Raw genomic sequence first — 15,495 nt, 5'->3', positions numbered from 1 at the left:
TACAAACCGGAACGGTCGTATGGCTGGTTAGGATGGCGGTGCTTTTTTGCTCTTACCACTTCCACGAAAAGAGGTTAATCACACTTCTTATTCACCCGGGGCAATTCCTTCTGACAGGGTAAACTATAAGCTAAGACCCTAATCTAAGACAACCCTTGGTCACCCTGGACACCATTCTAGATGGAAGATAGCTTTTCTCCAACTCCAGTATCAGAAGATACATCATATTTCTAAATTTTTTAAATAATCCATCAACTGCAGTCAGATCGTCTTGAACACAGTATTGCTCATAAACTGTGTTTGTTATTTTATTCATTAATGTTGCTGAGTTCCATGAAAATGAGAAGTGAAAAGAGATGCACGTTTCTATCAAGAAATAGAGCAAGAATTCCCTCCTTGGGGGCTGGAGGGCACGTTCCCAGGGACATAGAGATAGCAAGATTTTTAGGAAAAAGAGAGTTGAAAAATTTTATGTTTATCTAAAATATGTTGGCACTTAAAATTTGAGCGATATTGGTTGTAAAATAAGAAATATAGGGCTTCCCTGGTGGCGCAGTGGTTGAGAGTCCGCCTGCCGATGCAGGGGGCACGGGTTCGTGCCCCGGTCCGGGAAGATCCCACATGCCGCGGAGCGGCTGGGCCCGTGAGCCATGGCCGCTGAGTCTGCGGGTCCGGAGCCTGTGCTCCGCAACGGGAGAGGCCACAACAGTGAGAGGCCCGCGTACCGCAAAAAACAAACAAACAAAGAAATATAACAAACCAAGTGTATCACACACACACACAGTGATTAAGAGGAGGTGGACGTTGGTTAGCCACTCAGATAAGAAGTTAAATTATTTAAACATAGTCCCTAACTTGGAAGCATCAGTTTATTTCATCAATGTCACTGATAAATGGAAATGAAGAATTAATAGCAAATTTGAAAAATCATGGGGAAAAAAAGAGATGAGGGAATGATATCACTTATAATTCCCAATGTAACTTTATTTTACAAATTAGTTCCAAAAATTTAGCGTTATTCATTAAATGAAATTTTTTTAAACCCATAGTAGACAGTTCACCAGTTTCCATTGAATCAGTTTCTAGCATGAATTGATCCTTGAGAGTTTATGAGTGATAGTCATCATTTGGAATATAATTAAACTATCTGAAAATGCTTTGGATTATTGCAGGTTAGTTTGCAGAGAGCCTGTAGACACTGACTGCATGAATATACTTTAATGTGCTAATACTGACATTTTCTTTTCAGTTTTATCTCAGCCTACACTGGACAAAATACGTTTTCACTGTGCATTATTTTAAGCTACCACAGATGTCCTTAAAATCTACAGATTCTCTATATTTAGGCTACATCCAAATTGCTACCTTTAGTTATAGAAGTTTATAAGAAATCATAATCCTAGTAACTGGCATGGGGTGATTGTATAAATCGATCAGAAACCAATTGTCAGGATGTTTATTTAACAGTTAGACAACCAGCCTTAATAGATCACAGACCTCGACTACAGCTCTGAAGGGTAGTGAATGTGGGAGTTCAGCAGAGAAATCAGAGATCATATACTTAATTTGGAACTTTTGGTCTCTTATATTGGGAGTTAAATGTGAAATCAGTAATGCATCTTTGGCGTGGGAAGCATACCATTTTCATTGGAATGAAAGCAAGTGCTCAAATTATCTCTCTTTTCGTATTTCAAATAACTAAAATTCCTTATCCTAGACCCCGTGGAGCTACCAAATGAATTAAGACTCCCTGTCGGCAAACGGTTCGTGAAAACACAGAGGGAAGGTGTGTACAGATAACTACCGGGTCTGATTAGTACCAAGCGGTACCTTCCAGTCACGTAGCAGTTGAGAGGAAGGTAGCGTTTACTCTATGGGTGCTGCCTTACAGGGCTGTTAGCGGACTCCATACGGTGAGGGGCAAAGGGGAAGTAAAATCAGGACTTGGGATGCAGAAGTGAGTGAGAGACGCGATTGCAGGCAATACAGCTTCCTTGAAAATAAGCTAAGGTAAGTTTGGAGAAGAATGTGTAAGAGAATGATTCTGAAGAAAGGACTTGTTGGCCAACTTTAGTAATTTACAGGGTCTATGTCTTGTCTCCATAGTTCTCAGGCTTGATTCAACCAAATTAAGCGCTCCTACCTCATATACTTATAAAGGAAAAGAAACCTGTTCTCTGGGTGTGTGAACGAAGAGATAAAACGAAGTGCCTAAGCCCCCGTCTTCCACCCAAGGTCCTCAGAACTCCCTTCTTTGTCTCAGCTTCTCTCTCTGTCTCTCCACCGCATCTCTCCTCGTAAATATATACACACACCTGTCTCCACGTGGTCAATATGCAAGTCTACAGGGGGACATAGGAAGGGCAAACACACTGGAATATGCCTACTCCATTTCATTAATCATCTTTCCAGCATGTAAAACTTACTTCTCATAAATAAGTTTGCAAATAATCTCTCTTCTCATGTGATCTATATTTTATTTTATTATTATTTTTTTTTTTCGGTACGCAGGCCTCTCTCTGTTGTGGCCTCTCCCGTTGCGGAGCACAGGCTCCGGACGCGCAGCCTCAGCGGCCATGGCTCACGGGCCCAGCCGCTCCGCGGCATGTGGGATCTTCCCGGACCGGGGCACGAAGCCATGTCCCCTGCATCGGCAGGCGGACTCTCAACCACTGCGCCACCAGGGAAGCCCTGTATCACAATTTTAATGCCCAGTGTCATGCTTCCTAAAGTCTGTTTGTCCCTGGACACACCCTACTTACCATAACACTCTTACTGACTTACTCTTTGACTAGAGTAGGTGAGCTCCTGTAGTGTCAGACTGGATTAGAATTCAAAGACCTAATTTCTGTTCTCTTTTCTAAAACCTAGGAATACGGCAACTCTAGAAAAAATATTTACAAATAAGAACATGATGATTTCATTCTATGAATATTAGAAGGGCTATCAAGGAAAAGGAAATTTGCTTTGTTCTTTGTGGTTCAAAGAGAGAGATTTGGGTGAAGGGATTTCAATTTGTAGGGAAAGAGTTTTTGTCTCAGAATACAGAACATTTCTACAGTGTTCTTGTTTTCAAATATTCAGATTTTTTTCAGGTCAATCTTTTGTCTGGTTTGTTTTTTAATGAATTCATTTACTCAGCAAAAAATACAGGGTTATACTATGTGCCAATCACTGTGCTAATCTTTAGGGATAAAAAGTAAAACAAGACAAATTATTTTTCCTCTCGTACTGACATAGGAAAGATAATGTCAGCAAAGTACCATCCACGTTAGACTCAGCAGATATGAATCAGGTAGTGGTAGTTAGTACTTGAGCTGATTTCTAGGATGCATCAGGTTAATGAAGTAGAGACAGTTGAGGAGCTACAGTAATTAATACTACATGGCATTGGCACAGACATACATATAAGTACTTGTAAAGTACTTATATGTACTTATAAGTACATATAAAAGTATGTTCCTACTCCAGTTTTTACCAAAATGTTTTCAGGTGGATTTAAAGTTAAAATTTAAGAGTAAACTAATTTGTGAAAGCTAGAAGAAAATACAGATTTAAGATTTTACTTATTATGGGGCAAGAAGTATATAAGCAATATAAGAAATCACAAGGGAAAAAATATATAGATTTGACATAATGTAAATTAAATTTTACTCATTAAAGTATTATAAAAAATTAAAAGGTGTGCAAAAACTGAGCAATATATTTACCACTTATATAACAAGATTTCCTAATTGTAATAAACAATAAATTCAACAAAAAGATACATATTCTAGTAAAAAAATTGGCAAAATATAAAGACATATTTCTTAGAGAATACAGATGATTAATAGCTTGTAAACATATGTTCATCCACACTGCTAAACCAAGAAAATTAATTAAAATGATAATACCATTGCTTTTTAACTATTTATTAGAAGAATTGAATGGTAACACTCAGTATTGGGAAACAGACGATAAGCCCTCTTCCTCATTATCAGTGCATCTTTGTTTTGGCACAAACTTTCTGGACACCATTTTCACAATACATGCCTTAAAAATTTCTAGGAATTTATGCCAGGGAAACAACCTACACCGCCCAAAGATTTATCCTAAGTGATGTTTGTAATAATGATGCGTAGCTTCCTGTTACTGCTGTAACAAATTACAACAGACTTAGTGCATGAGAAAAACACATTTATTAAGTTTTTACAGTTCTGGAGGTCAGAGGTCTGAAATGGGTCTTACTGGGCTTATTGAAATGGGGTCAGATCAAGGTGTTGGCAGGACTGCACTCCATCTGGAGGCTCTAGGGGAGAATCCGTAGTTTTACTTGTTGCAGCTTCCAGGAGCCACCTGCACTCCTTGGCTCGTGGGCCCCTTTCTTCTTCAAAACCAGCAGTGGAGCATCTTCAGACTTCTCTCTGAATCTGACCCTGACTTTCCTACACCTCTCTTTCACGAATTATTAGGACCCTGTGATTATATAACACAGGATAATCTCTGAATATCAAAATCATTAATTCAATCACATTTGCCAAGTCCCATTCAACAAGATAGCATATTCATAGGTTCCGGAGGTTACAGGCAGACATCTTTGGGAGCGGCGTTATTGTTCCTACCACTGAGCAAAAGTAGAGGAGTCGTAAAACATGTCAAACCTTCAAATAATAGACTGTACCAAAAAAATATCCTGATACAACTGTGTAATAGTATCATGTAGTTAATTGTAATTCATATAAAAAAATTGGGAGAAGAAACAGTGAAGAGTCTGTTTTTCCGGTTTTATTTTCATTTTTCTCTGCAATGAATATAGATTGCTTTTAAAATCAGTAAAACAGTGGTTTACAGAAACATTGTCAAATTTGAAAGTTTGCATTTAGAAAGGAGGTTAAGTGCTTTCATTTTTTCCTTTAGAAGTAAGGTAATATGGATTCTTACTTTGCAAAGCAAAAGTAGTACAGTGAAGGTAAGGCTTCTTCTGATTCTCTGCTGTTTGATCCTACAGTGGACACATAATCAGTGACTTCATTACCAGAGGGTTTTTATTACTGCATTCTGTTGACGTATCATTGACAGGAAACTCATCTTTACAGAGAATAAGAGTTTAATTTTCCCAATATCATATTTGAAATTCTTTGTTAAATTCATATATGGCATGTTTACAAGAAAGAGTACTTTTTGTGATAAAACAGAGGGATTCAAGCCAATAAGATCATGACAATTTAAATTATATTATAATTTAAATATTTTGATGATTTAATTTTGAAATCCATTTTGGAATGTAACATTAGAAAATGTCCATCCTCAGATTGTTGGAAGAAAAACTTTATGTAAGAGTTTTTGAATGTCAAGAAATTAACATTCAGCTTCAAGAAAGTATAGCTTGTGGCAGGCTGAAATAATGACCCCCAAAGATATCCAGAACCTAGTCCCTGGAATCTGAGATTTACTTTATATGCAAGAGATTTTGAAGTTGTGATTAAGGATCTTGAAGTACGGTGATCCTCCTGGATTATCCAGCTGAGCCCGAAATCTAAGCACAAGTAATCCTCATAAGAAGGCAGTAGAGAAATATTTGTCCAGAGAAGAAGGCATTGTAACTGCAGAAACAAGGCGCTATTTACTGGCTTCACTAGGCAAAGGATGCAGCTGCAGCTCTAGAAGCTGCAAAGTATAAGGACGCTGTGCCCTAGAGTCTCTGGAAGAAGTGAGGCTCTGCCAGTCCCTCGATTTCAGCCCAGTGACAGTGATCTCAGACTTCTGACCTCCAGAACTGTAAGGAAAGAAACGTGTGTCAAGCCACCAAGTTTGTGGTAATCTCTTAGAGAGACCATAGGAAATGAATCAACAGCTACACCGCTTTACGCCAGTACTTACTAGCAGGTATTCTTACACGGTGTTTGAGCTCAATTTCAGAAAGATAAAAGCAAAGGGTTTGTGATTGCTATGTAATTGCCATCAATAATTTGCAGTTATACTTTAGTGTAAATAACCGGATGATGTACACATGAACTTTAATTGAATTAAACATGAATTTGGAAGGAGTAATGTCATCAAGGTGGTGATAGGAAGTCCCAATGCATGTTCCCACAGAGAAACACCGACTTATCAGTGATATACAGACCGAAATACTTTCATTCCTTTATTAAGAAGTTGCAGTACCCCCAGACAAACACAAAGCGAGAACAGTCATGTTGAATTGGGTAAGATGGCCAATTTCACTTTACCTGCATCAGTCCCTAACCCCAAACCAGGGCCAGGTGAGAATGCCCTGGATCGTGACTTCTCCTTTGTGGGGAAAGAGAAGATTGGAGCTTTCATCCAACGTTCTGGCTTTCCTGAGGGCTGCCCAAGGAACTGGTTTCTGTTTGGCCTCACTCAGAGCGCTGACAGAGCAGGTGTCTAACTCAGGGCACTGATGGGGGCCTGGCGTACTTTGCATGCTGGTTGGCCACTGAGAACAAGAGAGATCAGGGAAGCTTGCTACTGTAGAACCAGAACTTGTAGTGTCGCAGGCACAAAAGAAGCAAGATTATGAGATCCTGAAAAAGATACCAGTGAGCCTCTCTAGTTGAGAAAATTGCACTCAAAGGCCTTCAGAAGTCACATTCCCTCCAAAAGTTTTTAGAGGCCCGCATGATGTCTAGGCAGGTTGATTAGGGAGGGTCTTCTTCTGTACAAAGCCAGTTCCTTAAAGACTGGCGGAGGTAGCTGCTTTTTCAAATGCATGGACCCCGACACTAAGTTATAAGACACATGAAGAAACAGGGAAACACGACCAGAACAAAGGAACAAAATTAATCTCCAGAACCCAGTTGTAAGGAAATAGAGCTGTATGAATTACCCGACAGAGAATTTTAAAAATTGTCATAACGATGCTCTATGAGCTCAAGAAAACAATGCATGAACAAAATGAGAATATCAACAGAAAGATAGAAAATATTTTTAAAAATTGGGAGATTGAATAAATGAACTGAAAAATTCACTAAAGGGGTTCAAAATCACGTTGATAAAGCAGAAGAAAAAATCAGCAAGTTCAAAGCCAGGTCATTTGAAATTACCCATTCAGAGGAACCACACGAAAAAAGAATGGAAACGAGTGAAGCAAGCCAAACGGACTTTGGGACACCGTCAGGTGGACCAATGTATACATTATGGGAGTCTCACAGAAGAAGAGAGAAAGGGCAAAAAACTTATTTAAAGTAATAACAACAGAAAACTTCCCAAATCTGGGTAAGGAAATGAATGTCTAGATTTAAGAACCTCTGTAGGCTCTAACTCATATAAATTGAAACAAATCCACACCAAGATATATGGTAATCAAATTGTCAAATGTGAAAGAATTTTGAAAGCAGCAAGAGAACTTGTCCCCTACGAGAGAAACTCCATAAAACCCTCAACGGATTTTTTGGCAGAAGCCTTGCGGGTCAAAGGGAGTAGGATGATATAGTTAAATTGCTGAAAGAAAGAAATTTCAACCAAGAATAAATACTATATCTGCCAAAACTATCCTTCACATATGAAGGTGAAATGAAGAATTTTCCAGATAAAACTAAGCAGAGGGAATTTATCACCACTAGACTTGCCTTACAAGAAATGCCAAAGGGAGTCCTTCAAGTTGAAATGAAAGGATTTTAAATAGCAACACAAAAGTCTGTGAAAGTATAACGCTCACTGATAAAGGTAAATATATATACAAATACAGAATACTGTTAATACTGTAATAGTGGCGCATAAATCATTTGAGTTCTCGCATAGAAGTTAAAAGACAAAAGTATAAGAAAAATCTATAAAATATGTTAATGGGTTCATAATATATAACATGATGTGATTCGTGATATCAATAACAAAGTGTGTGTAGGAGAGAAGCCAAAGTTTCAAGTACGCGTATATGATTGAATTTATCAGTTTAAAATAGATGGTTAACTATGTTTCATGTAAGCCCCATGGTAAAAACCACAACGAAAATACCTGTAGAAGATACACAAACGAAAATAAGAAAGAAGCAAAAGCATGTCACTACAAAAAAAAAATCAATGTGTCTTTCAGGGGTGTTTTACAGTTTCGTTCACGTACCCTTTGAGCATTTCTTATTCAGGGAATGGGGGATGGTGCAGGGGAAGAGGAAGAAACTTACAGGCATGAAAAACCCTTGTCAACAGATACTAGAAGTGGCAGAACAAAGTGTACACACGTTAGACATATAAAGCAAAAGTGTTTTAAAATCCAGCCTCCATTATGAACATAAAAACTCCATAGGTTTCCTTCCAAAGGAACCCTGAGCACGTGGACGTCAGTTGCTGCAGATCAGCCATGAAGAGTTATTAAACTAAACCACTTCATCTTTTCTTCCCAGGATTGACATCTTCAAGTATGTGATCTATGGCATTGCAGCTGCATTCTTTGTGTACGGCATTCTGCTGATGGTGGAAGGTTTCTTCACGACTGGGGCCATCAAGGATCTCTATGGGGATTTCAAAATCACCACGTGTGGCAGATGCGTGAGTGCGTGGGTACGTTACCTGTCTTTCCTCAGGAGTTAATGTGGGCTTATCTCAGGAGCACACAGGTGTTTGTGTTCATCTGCCAATAACTGGAGGGTTGTTTTTTTTTTTTTAACACAGTAACATTCCCTGCTTTGGTGGCTATTTTAAATCTTAATAGTATTTTCAAAATAACGATTCCATGTGAAAATTCAGGTTCAGATTCTCAAATCATGTGCAACACAACTCATCTTGCTTCTAGAGGCAGCAAACTGTTGATTGATTTATGATCTATGTTTCCCGAATGGCTCTGGGCTTCCCATACAATATTTAAGATAACAGAAAAATCCATCTGCAACTTATAACAGTGCAGGTCTCTCTTCCTTAAATACGTGTTACATGTATTTTACTGTAAACTTGGGTGGGAACTATATTATGCAATTTCTGTTTAATATTGACATAAGGTAAGAATTACTCTATTATACTAATTTAGATTTTAAATCGTTATTGATATGATATTTAACGGTAACTCAAACTTATGGTCTAGAGCTAATGCAACGCAGAAAATGCATGTATATCTATTAAAGTACAAGACTGATGAAAATTAAGAGTAATATGTTAAAAATACATTCACGTTTTTATGCAGAATAATTTTCATAAAATGAACTTTGGAGCTTCCATCCTTGACCAATGTATTTTTATTATTTCCCAATGTTATATGAGAATATCTACTTAATTACAGCATATATTTCCTATTAAGTAAGATGTCTCTAATAAGGAATGGTGCAATTTATTTCAGTCTTACAGAAAAGTTCAAAAATACCTGTTAACCACCAACCATTTTTTCCACCAGCTTGTAACAAGTTCTAATATTCTCTCAGTGTCAATAATGATAATAATCTTATAAAATAGCCTGTGTTGTGGGTATTTGTAGTTGTTGCTGCAATAATTTCTTGGGAACAATGTTTGTTGTATAATCTAATTGTTTAGGATCAGTAATATCAAATTACAGACCCAAAGGAAGTTTAAAGTTTAAAGATCTTGAATTAATTTAATAAGTAAAATATGAATATTCAGTGGGCTAATTTTCAGTGATACCTAAGGGATTTCTCTATTAAGAAGGCATGTTTGATTTTAGATTCACTTATACTCTGCCAGTAGACTATGGTGAATTCAGTTAATGATGGGCTTTTTCTTATAATTAGGACAGTATCATTATAACACCACTCGTATGTTTTAGCAAGTCACTTAACTTCTCCGGATCCCAGTTCACTCTCTTACATCACAAAGACATTAGATCATCTCTAAAGCTCATTCTAGCTCCAAGAGTCCATAATTCTAAAACACGAGTGAAATCATAGAGAAAAGGGGTCTCTTTTACCATTGGGAGTGACCTTTCGCCAGGAAGAGTGCAGTAGATTAGGTTGTTTCATTGAGATTGTGAAATTTCTGCAAAAGATTGTATGCAGAAGCAAAAAGTCATGGAAGAAAACACCTAGCTATGTGCCGTTACTAATTATCTGCTTGCCATTGACACTTCAAACCCATCTCAAATAAGAATTTTTAAAGCAAAAATGAGCCACATTTTTTTCTATAATAGTTACAATTGTGTCACCAGTCCCACCCAACAGCCCAGAAGGGTGGCAGCAGCTGCGTGGGTCCCTCCAGAGGCGAGGCAGCAGGGAGTCAGCCCCCTAAAACACCCCGCCCACGCCTTTAGCACCCCTCTGCACCCAGGAATGAGCACAGTTGAGGGAGAAGCAGAGCTGCACTCTTGTGTGTCTTACAAAAGCAGCAATGCAGCGCACGGGCGAGGCCTTTGAGTCAGGCGCAGGCTGTCCCAACATGGCCTCCATGAAGGGGACCAGCCCCTGCAAAAAGGGGACTGGCTGCACTGCCTGGAAGTGCCCTGCACAGTGCACAGCCTTGCAACCGTCTCATGCAGGATTTAGGGCTCCATGGAACCAGAGGAAAAAATAATAATAATGTTTTATCGGAGATTGCCAACAAATACAGGAAAGAATGCTCAACATCATTAATCATTAGAGAAATGCAAATCAAAACTGCAATGAGAAAAAAGAAAAAAAAAAAACTGCAATGAGGTATCACCTCACACCAGTCAGAATGGCAATCATCAAAAAATCTACAAACAATAAATGCTGGAGAGGGTGCAGAGAAAAGGGAACCCTCTTGCACTGTTGGTGGGAATGTAAATTGATAAAAGCCACTATGGAGAACACCATGGAGGTTCCTTAAAAAACTACAAATAGAACTACCATATGACCCAGCAATCCCACTACTCGGCATATACCCTGAGAAAACCATAATTCAAAAAGAGTCATGTACCAAAATGTTCATTGCAGCTCTATTTACAATAGCCAGGACATGGAAGCAACCTAAGTGTCCATCAACAGATGAATGGATAAAGAAGATGTGTCATACATATACATTGGAATGTTACTCAGCCATAAAAAGAAATGAAATTGAGTTATTTGAGGTGGGGTGGATGGACTTAGAGACTGTTATACGGAGTGAAGTAAGTCAGAAAGAGAAAGACAAATACCGTATGCTAACACATATATATGGAATCTAAAAAAAACAAAAAATGGTTCTGAAGAACCTAGGGGCAGGACAGGAATAAAGACGCAGATGTAGAGAATGGACTTGAGGACACGGGGAGGGGGAAGGGTAAGCTGTGACAAAATGAGAGAGTGGCATGGACATATATACACTACCAAACGTCAAATAGATAGCTAGTGGGAAGCAGCCGCATAGCACAGGGAGATCAGCTCGGTGCTTTGTGACCACCTAGGGGGGTGGGATAGGGAGGGTAGGAGGGAGATGCAAGAGGGAGGACATATGAGGATATATGTTTACATATAGCGGATTCACTTTGTTATAAAGCAGAAAGTAACACACCATTGTAAAGCAATTATACTCCAATAAAAATGTTAAAAAAAAATGTTTTATCGGTCATTCTCTCCTGCTACTTAGTCTTCCTTGCTTCCCTATTTCCATTCTGCTGCCTTTTTTCTTTTTCCAATTTGTAGGTAAATTGTATCTTACAGTCTACTTTTTGTTCTATGAGTTCCTTAGCTTTAAAAATGTCCTTTTTTAGAAAGCTCAGAGATAAACCCATGCACATATGGTCACCTTATCTTTGATAAAGGAGGCAAGAATATACGATGGAGAAAAGACAGACCTTCAATAAGTGGTGCTGGAAAAACTGGACAGCTACATGTAAAAGAATGAAGTTAGAACACTCCCTAACACCATACACAAAAATAAACTCAAAATGGATTAAAGACCTAAATGTAAGGCCAGATACTATAAAACTCTTAGACAAAAATATAGGCAGCACACTCTATGACATAATCACAGCAAGATCCTTTCTGACCCACCTCCTATAGAAATGGAAATAAAAACAAAAATAAACAAATGGGACCTAATGAAACTTAAAAGCTTTTGCACAGCAAAGGAAACCATAAACAAGATGAAAAGACAACCCTCAGAATGGGAGAAAATATTTGCAAGTGAAGCAACTGACAAAGGATTAATCTCCAAAATATACAAGCAGCTCATGCAGCTCCATATCAAAAAAACAAACACCCCAATCCAAAAATGGGCAGAAGACCTAAATAGACATTTCTCCAAAGAAGATATACAGATTGCCAACCAACACATGAAAGGATGCTCAACATCATTAAATCATTAGAGAAATGCAAATCAAAACTACAGTGAGGGGCTTCCTGGTGGTGCAGTGGTTGAGAGTCCGCCTGCCGATGCAGGGGACACGGGTTCGTGCCCCGGTCCGGGAGGATCCCACGTGCTGGAGCGGCTGGGCCCGTGAGCCATGGCCGCTGAGCCTGTGTGTCCAGAGCCTGTGCTCTGCAATGGGAGAGGCCGCAACAGTGAGAGGCCCGCGTACCACAAAAAAAAAAAAAAAAAAAAACTACAATGAGGTATCACCTCACACCGGTCAGAATGGCCATCATCAAAAAATCTAGAAACAATAAATGCTGGAGAGGGTGTGGAGAAAAGGGAACCCTCTTGCACTGTTGGTGGGAATGTAAATTGATACAGCCACTATGGAGAACAGTATGGAGGTTCCTTAAAAAACTAAAAATAGAACTACCATATGACCCAGCAATCCCACTACTGGGCATGTACCCTAGAGAAAACCATAATTCAAAAAGAGTGATGTACCACAATGTTCATTGCAGCTCTATTTACAATAGCCAGGACATGGAAGCAACCTAGGTGTCCATCAACAGATGAATGGATAAAGAAGATGTGGCACATATATACAATGGAATATTACTCAGCCATGAAAAGAAACGAAATTGGGTTATTTGTAGTGAGGTGGATGGACCTAGAGACTGTCATACAGAGTGAAAGTAAGTCAGAAAGAGAAAAACAAATACTGTATGCTAACACATATATATGGAATCTAAAAAAAAAAAAAATGGTCAGAAGAACCTAGGGGCAGCACAGGAGTAAAGATGCAGGCGTAGAGGATGGACTGGAGGACATGGGAAGGGGGAAAGGTAAGCTTAGACGAAGTGAGAGAGTGTCATGGACATATATACACTACCAAATGTAAAATAGATAGCTAGTGGGAAGCAGCTGCATCGCAAGGGGAGATCAGTTCGGTGCTTTGTGACCACCTAGAGGGGTGGGGTTTGGAGGGTGGGAGGGAGATGCAAGAGGGAGGGGATATGGGGATATATGTATACATATAGCTGATTCACTTATACAGCAGAAACCAACACACCATTGTAAAGCAATTATACTCCAATAAAGATGTTTAAAAAAATGTCTTTTTGAAGCTGAATATATTAATGAATTTCTATTTGGAATTCTGAGTAATATTAACAGGTGGAATAAATTTTTTTGGAACAACCATATTATTGTACGATAAGCTTCCAGAATTAGTACTGAAAGAAGCTTATTTTTATATCCGTTTTTCTGTGCTGTATAAAATGTAAAATGGTTACCAGTAAATGATTCTACTCAAAAAATGCAGTTGTGCACAGTGCACAAATGCAGTTCCTTTTAAAGCAGCTTTAGATCACTGAATCCAAGACGCTGATCCATATTCTCTTATCCTAATGAATACTCTTGAAAGCATAACGATCTGCATTATGCATTTCTTCTCATGCAGCATCAAGACCACTTCAAGTTCATTTCAAATTTTTAATGCTGTCATTCGAAATCCTTAATGTGAGGCACATAAAACACAACAGCACAGTATTAACCTTTGGGGGGTAAGAACCATTAACTAGCTTATTAAGATCATGTCAAAAGTTACTAAAATATTTTAAGTAACAGATTATATTTAAATTAAATGGCAAATGGCCCTAAGTTGCATACACGTCAAACATGTTACTAAATACATTAAACGTGAACTTCAGTTTAAAGAATATGGAAATTTATTTTCTTTGAATTTCTTCCCCATTAACTTTTTAAACCAAAAAATATATATATTCATTCGGTTGTAACAAGAGGCATTCAGTGGCTCACATTTTGAAATCATGGGATAGTTGTTACACCCGTCACTCTTTTCTTATTTCTAACAATTTCCCACTAGTATTATGATAGCAATATGGATCTCAGAATTTATCTATACTTGTTCTGACACTTCAGATTTTTAAGCCCAACACTTTTGAAGTAAAAGAGTTCTTAAATGTGCTATTCTCTGTGGAAATTAATACATTTACTTTGCATAAATCCACCTGCTCTAAGTGTTACATAAAGCAGTAAAAATTTTGAAAGTATATGTATTCATTTGCTAGAGCTGCCCTAACAACGTACAACAAACTGAATGGCTAAGCAACAGAATTTATTGTCTCACGTTTCTGGAGGCTTGAAGTCCAAGATCAAGACGTCAGCAAGGTTGGTTCCTTCTGAGGGCTCTGCGGAAGGTCTGCTCCTCTAGCCTCTGGTGGGTTGCTGGTAATCTGGAGATCCCAGCTGATAGAAGCATCACCTCAGTCATTGCCCTCATCTGCACCTGGTGTTCTCCCTGTCTGCATGTCTGTGCTCAAATTTCCCTCTCTAAAGGACTCCAGTTACATTGGATTAGGGCTCTCGTTTTAAATTTGCTTACCTCTGTAAAAGCCCTATCTCCCGATAAGGTTGCATTCTGAGGTACGGGGGTGAGGAATTCATCGTATGAATTTTGGAGGAACACAGTTCAACTCATAACAATGTGGCTTATAACAGCAACAGTATGCCACACACAATGTTTAAAGCAACAAAAATAAGCAGTTACCTTTGTTACCCCCATTTTACAGATGAAGAAACGTATTCTATTTATAGCCCTTCAGTATCCAAGGGGATGGGTCCCGGGACCCCCATGGATACCAAAATCCATGGATGCTCAAGTCCCTTGTATAAAAAGGTGTAGTATTTGTATATAACCTACACACATCTTCCCGTATACTTTCAATCGTCTCTAGATTACTTATAATACCTAATACAAAGTACACTCTGTAATGGATTGTAGATACAATGTAAATGCTGTGAAATAGTTGCTGGTGTGTGGCAAATTCAAGTTTTGCTTTTCGGAACTTTCTGGGATTTTTTTTTTTTTTTTTTTGCGGTACGCGGGCTTCTCACTGCTGTGGCCCCTCCCGTTGCGGAGCACAGGCTCCGGACGCGCAGGCTCAGCGGCCATGGCTCACGGGCCCAGCCGCTCCGCGGCATGTGGGATCTTCCCGGACCGGGGCATGAACCTGCGTCCCCTGCATCGGCAGGCGGACTCTCAACCACTGCGCCACCAGGGAAGCCTTGGGATGTTTTTAAAGAATATTTTCCATTTGTCGTGGTTAAATCCAAGGACGTCAAAAAGGAAGGCGAACTGTATTTATTTTAATCCTTCCTGTTAGCCTCAGATGTTTATAGATTTTGACTACAGCATATTAGACTAGTGTCCGTAAGACATACTCTATAGAACTCCCTTTACATCTATTCACTATATAATGACTCCTGGCTCATTTTCATAGCTTAAAGTTAAGTTTTAATAATA

General features: G+C 38.8%; 1 protein-coding gene across 2 annotated transcripts in view; it reads left to right on the top strand.

The window, feature by feature from the left end:
* Nucleotides 1-15,495, top strand: part of GPM6A (glycoprotein M6A) — a 245,951-nt gene that overhangs the window by 211,168 nt on the left and 19,288 nt on the right. For both annotated transcript variants that reach the window (XM_067721920.1, XM_067721919.1), the window contains exon 3: nt 8,339-8,495. In XM_067721920.1, coding sequence (XP_067578021.1) covers nt 8,339-8,495 — 157 coding nt within the window. The remainder of the gene's footprint in view (nt 1-8,338; nt 8,496-15,495) is intronic.

The sequence above is a fragment of the Pseudorca crassidens genome, chromosome 21 (genome assembly GCF_039906515.1).
Source record: "Pseudorca crassidens isolate mPseCra1 chromosome 21, mPseCra1.hap1, whole genome shotgun sequence".
NCBI lineage: Eukaryota > Metazoa > Chordata > Mammalia > Artiodactyla > Delphinidae > Pseudorca > Pseudorca crassidens.
The sequence above is the reverse complement of the archived record's forward strand: the minus strand, read 5'-3'. Positions and strand labels throughout refer to the sequence as shown.